General features: G+C 35.1%; 1 protein-coding gene across 2 annotated transcripts; it reads left to right on the forward strand.

Moving 5' to 3' along the window:
- Positions 1-3,285: 3,285 nt before the first annotated feature.
- On the forward strand, positions 3,286-9,280 carry LOC128189553 (uncharacterized). 2 transcript variants are annotated; one of them, XM_052861208.1, is made up of 4 exons: positions 3,286-3,528; positions 6,246-6,343; positions 6,491-8,544; positions 8,869-9,280. In XM_052861208.1, exons 2-4 carry the CDS (start codon positions 6,307-6,309, stop codon positions 8,935-8,937), a joined length of 2,160 nt encoding a protein of 719 aa, XP_052717168.1. In that variant the 5' UTR covers positions 3,286-3,528; positions 6,246-6,306; the 3' UTR covers positions 8,938-9,280. The 2 variants fall into 2 exon arrangements, with proteins under 2 accessions (XP_052717168.1, XP_052717169.1); XM_052861209.1 differs by lacking the exon at positions 3,286-3,528 and adding an exon at positions 4,533-4,615.
- The last annotated feature ends 5,572 nt before the right edge of the window (positions 9,281-14,852 follow it).

Genomic DNA, 14,852 nt, shown 5'->3' on the forward strand with positions numbered 1-14,852 from the left:
TGATTTCTGATAATTTATGAAAAAAAAGTACCAGCTTTTGAACTTGGTCATTTTTTGGCAAAATGTTGCATATAGGGTACTCCATTTCACTGGAACGGTAGGTAGTGTGTATCAATTCAGGATTGACTGAATTATAGATACAGTTCACATAAAAGAAACCCCGGTTTGCTGTCGCATTGACAGCTTTTCACTTATTGCAGTTTCCGTTCATTTTCTTCGCAGAGGTTGCACGTATTGAGAAGAAATTTGGTATAAAGATTTATTACAATAATACGAATGTGCAATTTTTTACAGTTATGCCTTTTGGACTGAGAAAACAATTATTTGCAGTTCCCGTTCATTTTCTTTGTATAGATTGCACATATTGAAATGAAATTAGGTATACAGATTTATCATAAGAATCTCTATTTTATAGGTCAAGTTCGATTTTGGGTTACAATTGAGCAATTTTCGACAGTTATGCATCTTTGAAAAATTCCAATTATTTGTAGTTGATGCTAATTTTCTTCGTGGATGTTTCCACCGGAGGGGGGCATAAGTGTTTCACAAACATCTTTTTTAATGTCTTCATAAGTTATGACACAAATTCTTTTTGACAACTTGAATCCAAAACGCATCCCTTGAATATGGCAAAAAGGGGTTAAAAAAACATGGTTATTAAGGTCAGACGACACGTTCCTTGAGAATCTTTTTTGTATCTCCTCGTAATAAAGAGTTCCAATAAAAAATATTAATTTTATAATTATTTAAAATTGATTAAAATTTAATTGGATGTGGTTAAGTGTCTAGACGGCCGACTGGTTAGAACAGTGGCCGCTTACTGCCTGAAGCGTATACGTTCTAGAGGTCGTGAGTTCAAAGCCCCGCCCCGGCCGAGATAGAGTTCCAATATAGTGAATTTTGTTGTGCTATATATGTATTTATTTTTATATCAGCAATTCAAGTGTATTTTCGAGAAGATTATATAGGAAATTGCATACCCCAGTATTTTGCAGATATGCCTGGTAATTTAAAGTACCCTCATTTTTTGCAAGAAAGCTTCTCAAAATAGTAGTCAACCGTTAACAAATTCCTGGAAAAAGTTATATAAAATTGAGGAACGTGTCGTCTGACCTTAAAAAATATACAGCTAAGAAGATGGGTGAATAAGGCGTGTAAACTGCCCATATGAGGATAGATAAGATACTGTAAAACTAAAATATGAACAAATCTCATAATTTCTTTCTCATTTATTGAAAACAATGTATATTTACTATAACATCGATTTATAACTTTTAAATATGTTAAATACATGTATTTATAATAGGTTGATTTAAACTGTTAAACTGGCGTATGCGTGTCAAAACCTCCAAATAGTGTCAAACTTCAAAGCCTTTTCTTTTATAGAGTGGGTGTGGGCTCCATATTTTTGTCATAGTCTATATGAGGTTTAAAGGAAATCAAACCGATTTCAATCAACAAAAACGTGGAGAGATGACCCACTATACTTTAAAAAAGTTAATTTGTATCCCAACAATTGAACGTTTTAGAGAAATACTATAAGTCCGTCAATTCGTGGTTGAAGTTGCATTTAGCATCTAACAATGATGTTTGTTGTGACTGAAATGACTCAGTGGTTAGAGCACAAGACATGAGGTAACATGATAGAGCAAGGGTTTTTAGATACCACAAAAACCGTAGAATTTATTTTCTTATCGTTTGTTAAAATATTCAAAACTGAATATAGTTAAAAATCGTGCTTTTGTAAACTTGTAATATAACATCATCTAGTATATTTGGTTGGAAAAAAAATTAATATAAGCATTAAATCATGATTTTTTAAAAGATACAGTCTCATTACGGCACGATGTGTGCATACAAATTTTCATAACGCGCTAACTAGTGGTGCATTTCTGAGTACCCTGTGTGTGTTATGGACAGTGTTACAACTGTCGTAGCTTTCAACACACTTTACAAGCAAAAATATATGTGGAATGTAAATATTGCTATATACTCTGTCCCGAGTTTTTGCTTCCGCCACTTTTTGCTTGGTATTTCGATAATCATAAACACCTTGTGCTCAAACTACGTTCATCCACTAATATGAAAAATGTCCAGATTATATGTTTTGAAACGCCCGTCTTCCGCTTCAGGTTTCGGAATAGGACAACAGTTATATAACATTTGTAAAATAATCGTCCCAACTAAGCTTAATACATGAATTACTACATTATTTTATCCAAAACCAAGATGAAAAGATTAAATTGGCAATATCTAAATATAAAAAAAGAAAAGAAAATTTTAGTGAGATTAAAAACAATAAATGACACTTAACATTTTTTTTTATTGTGATATCTAGAGAGCTAGTACACTGTCCTGAAAAGGTACACCATATTTTTCATTTTTTATTTTTTCTTTATATTTGTAACATATTTGTCTGTTAGATGTTCTTTCTCATTCCTATCATTTGCATTGTTATTTAAAATTGTAAATCCTCTCTGATTAAAGTATTGCACTGTCATATACTAGTAAACAGTTAATGCATAATAAAATCTTCTCAGAGAAAAAAAGAAGTAAATTATTTTCTACAAAAAGCAGAATACATTTATTGATTAACTACTCAATTGATTCATTTATACACATCATTCATATCAGTATAATATGAAGTCAATCTTCATCATGTCATTTACAAAGCACATCATATAAAAAATTCAGTTATAAAAAAATATTTAAAAAATTCAAATATTGACTTTTGAAAGATATCTTTTATTAATTCATTCTCATGTTTTAAAAAGGGGACAGAGAAAGTTAACAGAATGATTGCTAGATAAAAAATTTTTAAAAACGTCATGTGTACATGTATATCACTCTCATCAGTCAATGTTCATCAGGTCATTACGACACGGTAGAAATATTTAACCCCCATTTTATGAAACATATATAAATCATTTTTCTATTATATCTAATAAAGAATAAAGTTACTTTTATAAACCAAGCTAAAAAAAAATAATTTCTATATCATTATTTTTTAGAAAAATCGGGGAAAAACCTCATCAGGTCATTACACAAAACATCAAGTCATTACACACTTGTGATCATCAAATGACATCTTAATGATGGAAAATCCTATTAAAAATTTTACTTTAATATAAAGAAAATATCATAATTATTATCATTAGATATAATCATTAGAGTTGTATTTCCTTAAATGTGTTATTTTGCAAAATATATCTCATCAGGTCAATCAGGACAATACACACATCAGGTCATTACTCAGTCCCCGGTTAAAGTGAAAGTAATTCGTGACATAGTACTACGTCAGAGTAAAACTTCCGGTTGAAGTTGTATTCATTTAGCATTTTTTCATACAATGAGTCTTTAAATATTTCGGAAAATGTTGTTTATTGTGAAAGAAATCTTCATATAGCTATTGCGGTTTGTGTCAAAGTAGATCCAGTCAAAAGTTTGCGGCAGTCCGGACCAGCCATAGCCAGTTCCAGTATATCAGATACTGAGGTCAAGCAGAAAAGGCACTCGAAAATACAGCACGTAAGTATTTACATACGCTTTATTTCACCTGAAAGTGATGTACATATCAAATTAATGATAAGTGCTGGATATCTGTAAAACACAGAATTACGCATTACTCAGTTACTCTTTCATTTGCGCATGTAGATAAAGTTAATATTGGTGGATGCGAGGTAAAAAAAAAAACTGATAACCCCAACCCCCCTTAAATAGACAGGTGTTCTACTAACTGAGGTATTCATTACTTTTGATTTAGATATTACATATCAATGAAAATACAAAAGACAGTGAGTTATTGAAAAAAGTGCTTATTGTTAAAGTAAAATTTTGAAAACAAGAGAATTAAGTGCTAATAGTTAAACAATGAAGACGTTGCTGCACTCTCCTTTAGAGTCTCAAATGTGTGTCATTTGTGACAATGAGAATTTATCTATGAGCAGGCTTAAATAATTGTGAGAGGATAATCACTAAAGTCCATATCCTTGCAATGATTATCAGCCTATACTTGATGTTCCATATCGTCAATCAAATTTCTATTTTCCATGTACATATATTTTTGTTTTCTTTAACTCTTTGTGATTGTCTACATTTCTATTGTGATCTATCAATGATAAAGAAATCCTTGCTATTTGGGTTTTTTTTTTCAATTAAGAAGGTCTGAATAAGTATGACCATAAATGAGTCGTATCCTTTAATTTTAATTTCAACCAGCTAGTATACTGTTTATCAGTTAATCGAAGAACCATTGTGGATATCAGGGACATATACCCTGGTGGATATTTTACCTCATAGATGTCCAAAATAACAAAAATACTATAATTACTTTAAAGAAAATAATAATTCCTTTATTACTTTGAACAGGAATATCTATAGTCTGTCCCACAATATTTATGCAGCACATTTTCTTACATTATTTTATATTTATAAACACCTCTGGGTCAAAATGATTTTCAATAAATAGTATGAAGAAATTCCAAGCTTTTCTTATTTAAAACGCCCCCTCTAGCTTGTCAGGTTTCAATACCTTGCTAAAAACAAAAGTCTACCAAGATTTTGCATTTGCAAAAGAGATCAAAGTACCCGGACGATAACGAAAAAATTGTGCGAGGTAACAGTATTCGGAATGACTTTCGAATGGAGAAAAGATGTAAACAATTCCTATTATAAACAATCCCCATTATAAATTTCCGTAAGAAATCCTGTTTTGTTCCTGTGATTTTTTCTGAGTGAAAATTAAGTGATAAGGTGTCAATGAAGATATCTAGGATATTTTCTTTTTTGTGGATTTTAGTTGCACTTCTTTCACAGGTTTGTGTATTTTTATTAAAAATTGTTCAAATGTGCTGCATAAATATCTTTGGACAGACTATAGTCTTGTATCAAATACAGAAACAAGGCACAAACTGTTAGGCACTTATGGTCAGCATGTCAGCTACTATGAAAAGTAATCGGACAGTACTTTTTAAGTAGCATGATATTTGCAGATTTTTCATACGAAATAAAAATTAATGAAGTTGCATTATCAAGCACATACCAGGTAAATAATTTGTGTAACTGTGTCTACTTTCCCGCCCCACAGGTCTGTAATTATCTGCCCATGTTTATAATATTGTTTTTTTTAAATTATCTGCCCTTATTTGTTATATTATTTATGTACAAAGACTTAAATACATTTATATTTAATACAACCTCAAATTTTCATTTGGCCAAGGTGTCTTTTACATGGGCCGATGTGTCAATAATTTTGGGCTGACCTGTCAGAGTTGAGGTGTCAATCGCTAGGGGCCGATATGTCGTTGAGCCAAGATGTCTGTCTTCCTAATAGAGATATCTAATATCAAAAGAAGGAAAATCTTAGAGATTTGTGATTAATCTTCATGGAGAACAAACTTCATTATTAATAGCCTGACTAATGCAATAAATTGTGTTTTATACTTAAACAATTTAAATACATGTACAATTAAATATACTGTATATAATATACACAGAATATATTGGATTAAAAATGTTTTATAATCCAGTCATGTAAAGTTGGAAATGAATACAGCAACTGTCTTAATATAGTGGAGTAGACTTAAAGGAGTGATTAGTAACCAGCCCAATTAGTCCAGATCTTTTGGCCTTGTGTTAACATTCCCCATGCTAAAGTAAGAACACAGCTTCAGTCCCAAGTGCTGGTGCATTGCACTCACTTTTCTATACCTGTCCATCTGAAGAAAAAGAACTGCGAATGCTAACACCCGTTTCCCGCCAATATTTTACATCCAAATATTTCAGAATTTCTGTCAGATATTCAAAAACAAAGTTGTCTACTCAAAAGTATAATCAATTTCTATGATTTATATTAAAATAATACTTGTAGTCAAATAATGATTTTTAAATGAGTTTTGCCTGGGGGGGGGGGGGGGGGGTCTAAAAACTTCTTTATTGAAATTGGTGTCTATGAGTGAGGAACATATTATTAAGCAGCTGATATGTGTATAAAGAATTAATATTAAATCACTTCTTAAAGTTAGATATTAAAGTAAATTTTCATTTTAATTCATATTTGTTAAATATTGGCGGGAAACGTTATACAGACCAAAATGCTTTTTCTTAGCGTATTTAATTAGTTATTAAAAATGACTTTTAGATAAGTGGCTAGACAATGCTGTTGTTGCAAATCTTGAGCACATTCATCTTTTTATTTGTATGTACCATTGATTAATATTTATCTTTTATCTTTTTCACATATTAAGAAAGAAAATGGAATAAAGAAAATCATCAAGTACACCATTTGAGTCAGTAAGAGAGAACAAAATGGAGATTGGACAGCAAACAGACCTTGTAAACTTAGGTATAATGATGTCTTCTAGAATTTAGATACAAAATTTTATAACCAATAGCTCAGTTAATTCTAACATTGTTGCAATGTAGCTTAAGGCAGATTTTTCAGAACTGAATGAAATTGATTGCTTTGTAAAATAAAATTCATTCATTTCAGACCAGACTGTGCCAGGCTCACCTAGACCTGTGGAAAAAACTAATATGGATGTGGAAATGAGTGAAAGTGAGAGTGTACAGGGGGAAAAGAAAATGGAATGCGAGACAGAGAACCAGTCAAAAACTAGTCAAGACTTAACAGGTGTTCAGGAGCTTCCCGGAAAAAAAATGGATGATAAGGACGCTAATGTACCGGAGCTGCTGAACACAATTTCAGATATTGTGGATCCTCATTTAGACACTTCAACAGATCCTGTTGACGATGGTTTGATTAATGAAATAGCAAAGAAGGCTGAGAATGAAGACAGAATGACTTTCTGCATTGAAAAGCCCACTGAATTGATGATACCTGTCACATCGTCTGGTCAGACATCAGAGCTTCTGGTTGTGCATCCAGTGTGTGCTTTTGCCCGCCCTGTTGACATGGAATATGCTTTAGTGGAGGAGAATGATGTGGGGTCAGAACTAGCAAAGGAAGTGCAACTCTTGATAAATGAAGAGGAGAAAGCATTATCAGACAATGGTACTGTGTCTAAAGCAGTTTCAAATGGAGATGAACTTGTAGGAAATGTGCCGGTCAGTGAAGCTGAAGGAACGATCGCTTCTGCTGTAGAGCAAGTTGTGAGGAGAAGTCAAAGAGTGTATAATTCCTTAGTGGGGCCTGACACTGCAGTGAAAGTAGTGGCACCAATACCACTCTATCGAAAAAGTTTGCGACTCTCAGATGCTGCCCTGGAACAGGTTGCGAGAAAAGTAGATGTTCAGCCTAAGCAGGTTGCAGCTTTGAAAGGAAAAAAGGGTAAACTGAAGAGTAGTAGGAACTTTCCCTTATCTAAAGCAGGTGTAAAAACAAGGACCCCTGTCCGCTTGGAAAGTATGAATGTGTGTAATCCAACCACTATTTTGGAACAAAGGTCAGGATCATCAAAGAGCAGGGATCAGAAAGGCACTAAGAAACTTCCAAAGTTTTTGTCACAGTATAGTGTAAAACCCACTGTGGATGAGAAAAAAGATGTTAAAAAAACTGTGAGCAGAAAAAGATCAAGTTCTGTCAACCTCCAGGAAGAAGAATCATCAAGAAGTTCAACACCAGTTAAATCAATGATAAAGCCCACCTCCACTGTGAGTGTGAATCGTAAAACGGTTAGCAGAGGAGGAAGTTCAAACAACCTCCAGGAAGAAGAATCAAGGAGTTCAACACCAGATAAACCATTGCAAAAGTCGGCCTCCACTGCAAGTCTGATCCGCAAGCTGAAGATGAGAGATGGAGGGGATGTCCCAACTCCAAGACGGAGTCAAAGGATCTACAATTCATTAAATGGGCCAAAGGAGGCTGTCAATGTCATAACACCGACAACCAGAGACTACAGGCCAACCAATGAGGTTGTGTATAACTCATTAGTGGGGGAAGACAATGATGTCAAGCTGGAAATTCCTAAGATAAGAAAGAGAACCATCAAGAAAGAGAAACCGATTGCCAGTTCCAAGAAATCAAAAGTTTCAACAGAAGAAACTGTGAAGGGAGGTAAACCAATCCAAGGCTACAGTAAATTTGATAGAGTTTTATTGACTGAAACAAACCCAGGAAGACCAATGGGTATTGTGAATGAGTTTTCTCGAACAACTGATACAAAGACTGTTTCATACTCAAAGTCTAGACCCAAAAGAATGGTGAAAGGCCTGCAAAATGATGAAACAGAAGAAACTAAAGGAACAGCAGAAACTTTGTCTCCCAGTGTTTCTGAAGTCAGCAATTCTAGTGTTCTTGTTGCCTCTTCTTACTTCACCACGAGGAGAGGCACCCAAACAAAGGTAGTTTATTCCACACCAGCAACTCTTTCCTCCTCAACGTCTGCTCAGAAGAGACCCGCAATGTCAGCCTCAGTGCAGAGAAACTCGCCAGGCCTGAGGAAGAAGAGATTGGGTCTGGCTCCAGACCAGCCTGACTCTAGCACCTCGTACCTGGGCTCTTCCTCCTCTGCGACAGGTTCAGAGAGATCTAGACGTTCTATGTCAAAGAAAGTGGTGGAGAATGCTGCTTCTGACTTGCAACAGGTACATGTATTAATTTTATTTCACTGGTAAAACAATATAATTTTAAAATTTGTATAACTGAAGAAATAAATTCATTATCCAGGCCGGCTGTTCCAACCAAGGGTGTATGGGGATTTATCTGTGGCCTTAGAGTGTATGGAATACAGCCCGGGTAAATCCCTATACACCCTTGACTGGACCTGGATAACTATTACTGTATAGTACTCCACAGAGGTAAAGTACATGCATTCCTTCAAGTAAATTTTTTCCTTAGCTAGATATGTTGAAAAATACCTATGCATTTTAAAGTTTCATATTTAACCTAAATTTGTATTTACATTGCAGGTGAATGGGCCAAATGAAGAAAATTTGGCAACTCTGAAGAAGTCAAGATCGTCTTCTAAACTAAAATAACCAAGTGTTAACTTAGTTTCGTTTACAGTACATAGCAAGTGCATGAAGAGCTTTTAATAATGTAAAAGCTAAGTTGGATTTAAAAAAAAGTCGTACTTAACTCCAGTTGTGACTTGACGTATAAAATATTTGATAAGTAATCCTGTTTTAAGTTGCCATTAAAGAATATTACTGTTTAGCTTTAAAAAGCATATATGGAGAATGTTTTAATGACAATTGTAATGTTATTAACTTAAAAATAAGCTTGCTATTCACCCCTTTAAAAATAAATTTTCATTGCCAGTTGATTGTGTCACCAGTTTTTATAATTCAAAATGAAATAAAATTTCGAAGAACAAAAGAATGATTTTTTTCTTTACATTTACTGATTTCAAATAACATCACAGGTTAACTTAAAGATGAAGTAATGGTTAATTTAAAAGTTAACTAGATGATATCCCACGCAAGCGCAGGAATTAACACTTTACACATCAAAATGATACAATGCTTACTATGTAGAATCATATTTTTGTTCATTAGGGCCCTGCTCTGGGGGCGCCCTACAGTGATCAGTTTGACCATCCATCTGTCCGTATGTCCATCCAAGATCTCTTGTCTTTTCTCCCTTTGGCCCGATCTTGCTCATACTTCACCCACAGATTGCCTTTGGGGAAAGGGTTTGCAGTGACCTTGAACCATGTTTCTAGGTTGAAGCTGAAGGTCATAGCAGAATTATTTGAAAAATCCTTGTCCGGAGCATATCATCTTTCCCCTTGGTCCAGTCTGGCTCAAACTTCATTCATTAAATACCAATGGACAAAGCGTATGCAGTGACCTTGAATGAAGTTTGTAGGTCATGAGTCAAGGTCATATTGGATCACGCAAAAAATTCTTTTTTTGAGCATATATGCTCTTCACTTAGCCCTATTGGGCTTATACTTTAACAAAAACGGAGCTTTTGAGCAAAGGGTGTGCAGTGACCTTGAACCAAGTTCCAAGGCCAGATGTGAAGGTCAAAGAATAATATCTTGTCCGAGTACATCTTTTCTCCCTTTGGTCCAGTCTGGCTCATACTCCACTCATAGAGTGCCTTCAATCAAAGGATGTGCAGTGACCTTGAATGATGTTTGTACATCAAGTGTCAAGGTCATAATAGATCTCTCAAAATTCTTTTATTTAGAGCAGATATATATACTCTCCACATGGCACTATTTGGCTCCTACTTTACGTTGACAGAGCTTTTTGGTTAATGGTATGCATTGACTCCATAATTTGAACCAAGTCAATGTGAAGGTCATAGCAGATCTCAATATACATGTAATCAGTTTTAGACAGTAGGTTATTTCCCTTTTCTACTTAATCTCGCTCAAGTTGAATAAAAAATCCTGTATGTAAGGGGTAGAGAGAATGAATTATAAGTTTTATGCCACCTGGAAAATTTCTAAGTTATAGGTCAGGTCATAGCAAAATTCTCAGAAATGCTTTTCATCATATTGTCCATTAACATTATTAAAGTGGGGCCCTTTGAGATGGTCACCATCTCAATGTTGTATAGTTTCTGTATAAACTGTGTCCAATTTTTTTTTCTTAATTCCTTTCCTAAATTGATATTAAAAACTGCATGGCTGGATAACTAGAGGAGCGGGCAGGGATAAAAAAAATCTAAACTGAAATGGATGTATATACATTATGTGGCCTTAATTCTTTTTGTTGCAGCTGATTAAAAAAAAATAGCTAACTTCTTTTATTTAATTTCAAACCAGTGAGTGGGTTTTTGGTGCATCATATCGCTATAGTTTGTTCTTTGATCTCACTATATTTTTTTTTTGTTATCATTGTTCCAAATAAAATTTCAGAGAAAGAACCCCCCCCCCCCCCCATTTCAACTTCCCCGTTTTATGTGTACATTAGAACACAATGGGTGCGTTCAGAGTATTTCCAGTGGTACCAATACCTGTCTGCCTATGGTAACAATTTGTTCCATTGGTGCCATTGGACCCATATGTACTCTGAACGAGTTTTGGGGTACAAATAGTGAGAAATTTACCAATGTTAACAATGGTACCTTTGGTGTACCATTGTTTACACTGGCTGATTATTTAGCGGAAAGTGTCAAACCAAGATGCAATATGTTTGCCTCGTTGATCATTTTACACCAAAAGGATACATTCAGAAATATAATTTCTGTACAGTAAATCATTTTTTTCTTACATGTTTTCTTCTCCTGCAAAACGAGCGTAGATCTTTGAAAAACATGGTTTGAGTGAGTCATTACTAGGACAGGGGCGTAGCTTGAGATAATATTTTAGTGAGGCAAATTTATTGCGGCATGGGGTCTGGGGCCGCCTGAGGCCCCCAGCGGGTCCCCCCCCCCCCCCAAGGCTCTCCTCTGGTGGGAGGTTCAGGGGGCGAAGCCCCCTACGAAAAATGAATTTAGGAGTTTTAAAATGTAAAAAAAAAAACATTGTCCGCAACGGAGTTTTGTTAGAATTCTAAGAAATTCAAAAATTGAGAACACAATTGTCGTATACTCAATTTTTGAATTCTTTATTATTTAAAAATATGTATACAACAGTATATAATAAAATAAGACTTCTAACATATTTTAGATGAATGAACATTTTTATTTTTGAAAAAGCAATCGTTGCTTTACTTCAAAATTTAATGGGCCGATTCGGCTTTTTTATTTTGGGGGGGGGGGAGTTTGCAAATTTTGTGAGGATATTGTGTCAACTGAGACCATTTGGTGCCTGTGAACAAAAAGTAAGGCAAGGCCAACCAGACATTCCTCGGTCATTGTTGACCTTCCCTAATGTTTCAAGCGTCTCATTGCGGAGAAAGATATCTCGCAGGGGACAGAACCAACTGGCAAGGTGAGTAAAGTGCGGAATATGACATGCAAAGTGGGATTTGCTTAATTCTTAAATTTACAAAAGAAAGAATTTCTACTATGTGGGAGGGAATATCCCATTGATGGTCAAAAAAAATTCTAGTGAGGCAGTTGCCTCATTGCCACAATGGAAGCTACACCACTGTAGGAGATTACTATACTATCATACACACCCGATGATTTTAATACCGTTTGTCCAGGGACACATTTGACAGTAAATGCTATGGTTAATGCCAACAACAATCTAAAGGGTCCTACCCCTAATGTTGAAAAGTCTTTGTTGGTGTTTGTGGAAACTACATTTGAGAGCTTTCGATATACATGTATGGCTGATCGATTTTGGAACATCTATAAAGGGAAGTTTTTTAAAGAGTATATTCTCCTCCTTGGAAAATATTAAGGCCGAATAGATAGCCTACACCACAAGCGAAAAAACCGAGAAAACTTTTTGCAAAATGTTTTAGGTGCTTAAATGGAAGTCATATCCCAAGCAATGTTCCCAAACACCTTCAAAATGCCTACACATACTGAAAGAAATTTTATTCAGTTGTAATTCTGGCATTTTACAATGCTTAAAACGAATTGTTCAGCTACAACAAGATTTAAGGTGGAAAAAGCTGTGAAATTAATATGTTGCCTTCAATGCCACTTTTGTGACGTCATAAAAAAGTTAGCTCTAGATTCTGCTCATTGTTTAAAAAATTAAGGTACATGTATAAGGTTTACTACCGCCAATCTGTCGTGTTAAAAAAATATATGAAATTAAAAAGCTCTAGTGTATGCATATTTATTAGAATATTTTTAACCAAAGTTGTCAGATATAAAGTATCTGCCCAATGGTTAACTCGGCCTTCACTCTCCGCCATGACGTTCATTAGCCTCGGCACCCGTTCGGGGAAAGTTCTTTCCATCAAATTTTTTTTAGAAAAATCTCTCAAATTAATCCATCTTTTTCAATTAACCATAGATTGCCGATCCAAGGTATCTGCCTGCGATGCATGACGAACTCGTCCTGTCAACATTACAATTATTTTGATGCAAACTCCCATTGACTTTGATCAGCCAAAGCGTGTCCACCACCTCTCAGTTTTGCTATTTCGGGCTGGTTTATCATTTTTAATTTATTTCTCAATAATTATTTATCAGGTAATATTCAATGATAGCTTACGGACATCAGAATATAATTGTTGAAATGCTAGAGCTACAAGCAGTTACTCCGGTGCAGGCGTTTCGTAGTTAATTTGTGAAATGTCTCATTTTTTAAGTGTAGATTCTCTTAGGTAAATGATGCTAGGGACTCGGACACGATTTGACTTAAAATTTTCAAATTTTATTTTTCCATTTTCAATGTTTATAATGATAAATATTGAAGTTTATAATGCTATGTCAAAATTTAAAAGTCAAATATCAAGTTATAATGTTGTCAATCTTTACATATGTGTTGTATTGGTGAAAGTTTCAATCAAATGTAGCTTTCTTTTGTTGATAATAGTATTTATGAAGATATTGAATCGGTTTAAATTGTTTTTTACATGTCATTTTGTCTAAGAAAGGGTAATTCTCTCCATTACATTTTTTGTAAACAACTATAAAACTCGAGCTTTGTTTACATAATGTCAATTCTTACCTCTGTATCTCGCTTGTAAGTACTTGACTTTAACATTCAATATTTTGGTCAATCATTTAAAATGCACCAATAAACCATTTCATACATAAAAAAATAAAAATAAAATTTTTGACGTCCAAGTCCCTTTTAGACTTTCCTTTTTTGAAAAGATGAGAGAAAATATAAAACCTATCCGCCATACTTCTTTTCCCTTGACCTTAATTATTTCTTCGGCCTCCATCAAGACCCTTTATTAATTGTACGATATCGGGTTCTTTCATTGTTTTCATTAATCAATCTCTTCATAATGTTTAAATTGATCAGAATACAAAAAATTAACATATATATACATTAATCCTAATAGTGTATAAAAACTAGACTTTGACCCGTGCGTGCACGGGTTGACATTGCATATGATATCGGACATTTATATACGAAATACTGACACCGTATTGTTGACATTTACATAACCAAGCTTTAGGCCTACAATAATGCTATTAATTTCACTTCACTCTGCTTAGTTGGAATAATCTGTGTCTCGGGACAGGCCTTCACCACATTTAAAATGCCTCCCATATGCCCATAATGTAGCAAACAATTGTGAATAGGAACCTATTATATCCGCTATAGACGGACATACATATATACATACTAAGATACCCCCGAGGTCGCAAAAGAGTGGGGGAGAATGAGCGACCTAACCAGGAGGATTATATGGATACGACTACCAACCGTCCAAGGACTGAGGTGAACACGATTAACGGATCAACTTGTAGTTGTGGAAAGACTCTGAAGAACGCAAGGGGGCTGAAGATCCATATGGCAAATGGATGGGGTGCAGACCAAATCAACGACTGGCACAACGCACAAGGCAACCTGGTAAGACGGAGGAGGGGGTGGTCCAGGACTCAGACCAAAGTGAACACAGCGTCCAAGTGTCAGACAGCGAGGAAGTCGACCAGCAGGTTGAGGTTCAAGAGGATCACAGCCAGGCGATTCCAACGCCCATCCTTGATACAATATCTGAAGAACGGAAGCAGAAAGTCAGATGGCCACCTAACAACAACAAAGCAGATTGGGAACAATTTGATTTTGATGTAGATTCAATCCTGAACACATCATTAGCTGGAGGAAAAGACAAAAAGGCGGAGGCCATGGCCACAATAATGTACAATGTGGGAAAGGAGAGATTCGGTTTGGAAGAGGTTCGGCAGAAACAGCAGCAATCAACTGGGCACAGAAATAGACGACAACAGGAAAGAGCATCGATAAGGAGAGATCTGAGGCAGTTGTCAAAAAGATACAGACTCGCACCCGAAGAGGAAAGAGCAGCATTGGCGGAGCTAAGACAAGGTATGAGAGAACGACTGAAGATGCTGAACAGGGCCGAAAGGAGCAGGAAGAGGAGGAAAGAAAGGGCCAGAGCAAGAGCAAGGTTTA

The sequence above is a fragment of the Crassostrea angulata genome, chromosome 6 (assembly GCF_025612915.1).
Source record: "Crassostrea angulata isolate pt1a10 chromosome 6, ASM2561291v2, whole genome shotgun sequence".
Lineage (NCBI taxonomy): Eukaryota > Metazoa > Mollusca > Bivalvia > Ostreida > Ostreidae > Magallana > Magallana angulata.

What these genes read in the sequence shown, in the direction of transcription:
- LOC128189553 (XM_052861208.1), top strand. Translation starts at nt 6,307, where the DNA reads ATGGAGATTGGACAGCAAACAGACCTTGTAAACTTAG. An exon ending in AACAGACCTTGTAAACTTAG is followed by an intron (nt 6,344 to 6,490) that starts GTATAATGATGT and finishes CATTCATTTCAG; the next exon opens with ACCAGACTGTGCCAGGCTCA. An exon ending in CTGCTTCTGACTTGCAACAG is followed by an intron (nt 8,545 to 8,868) that starts GTACATGTATTA and finishes TTTACATTGCAG; the next exon opens with GTGAATGGGCCAAATGAAGA.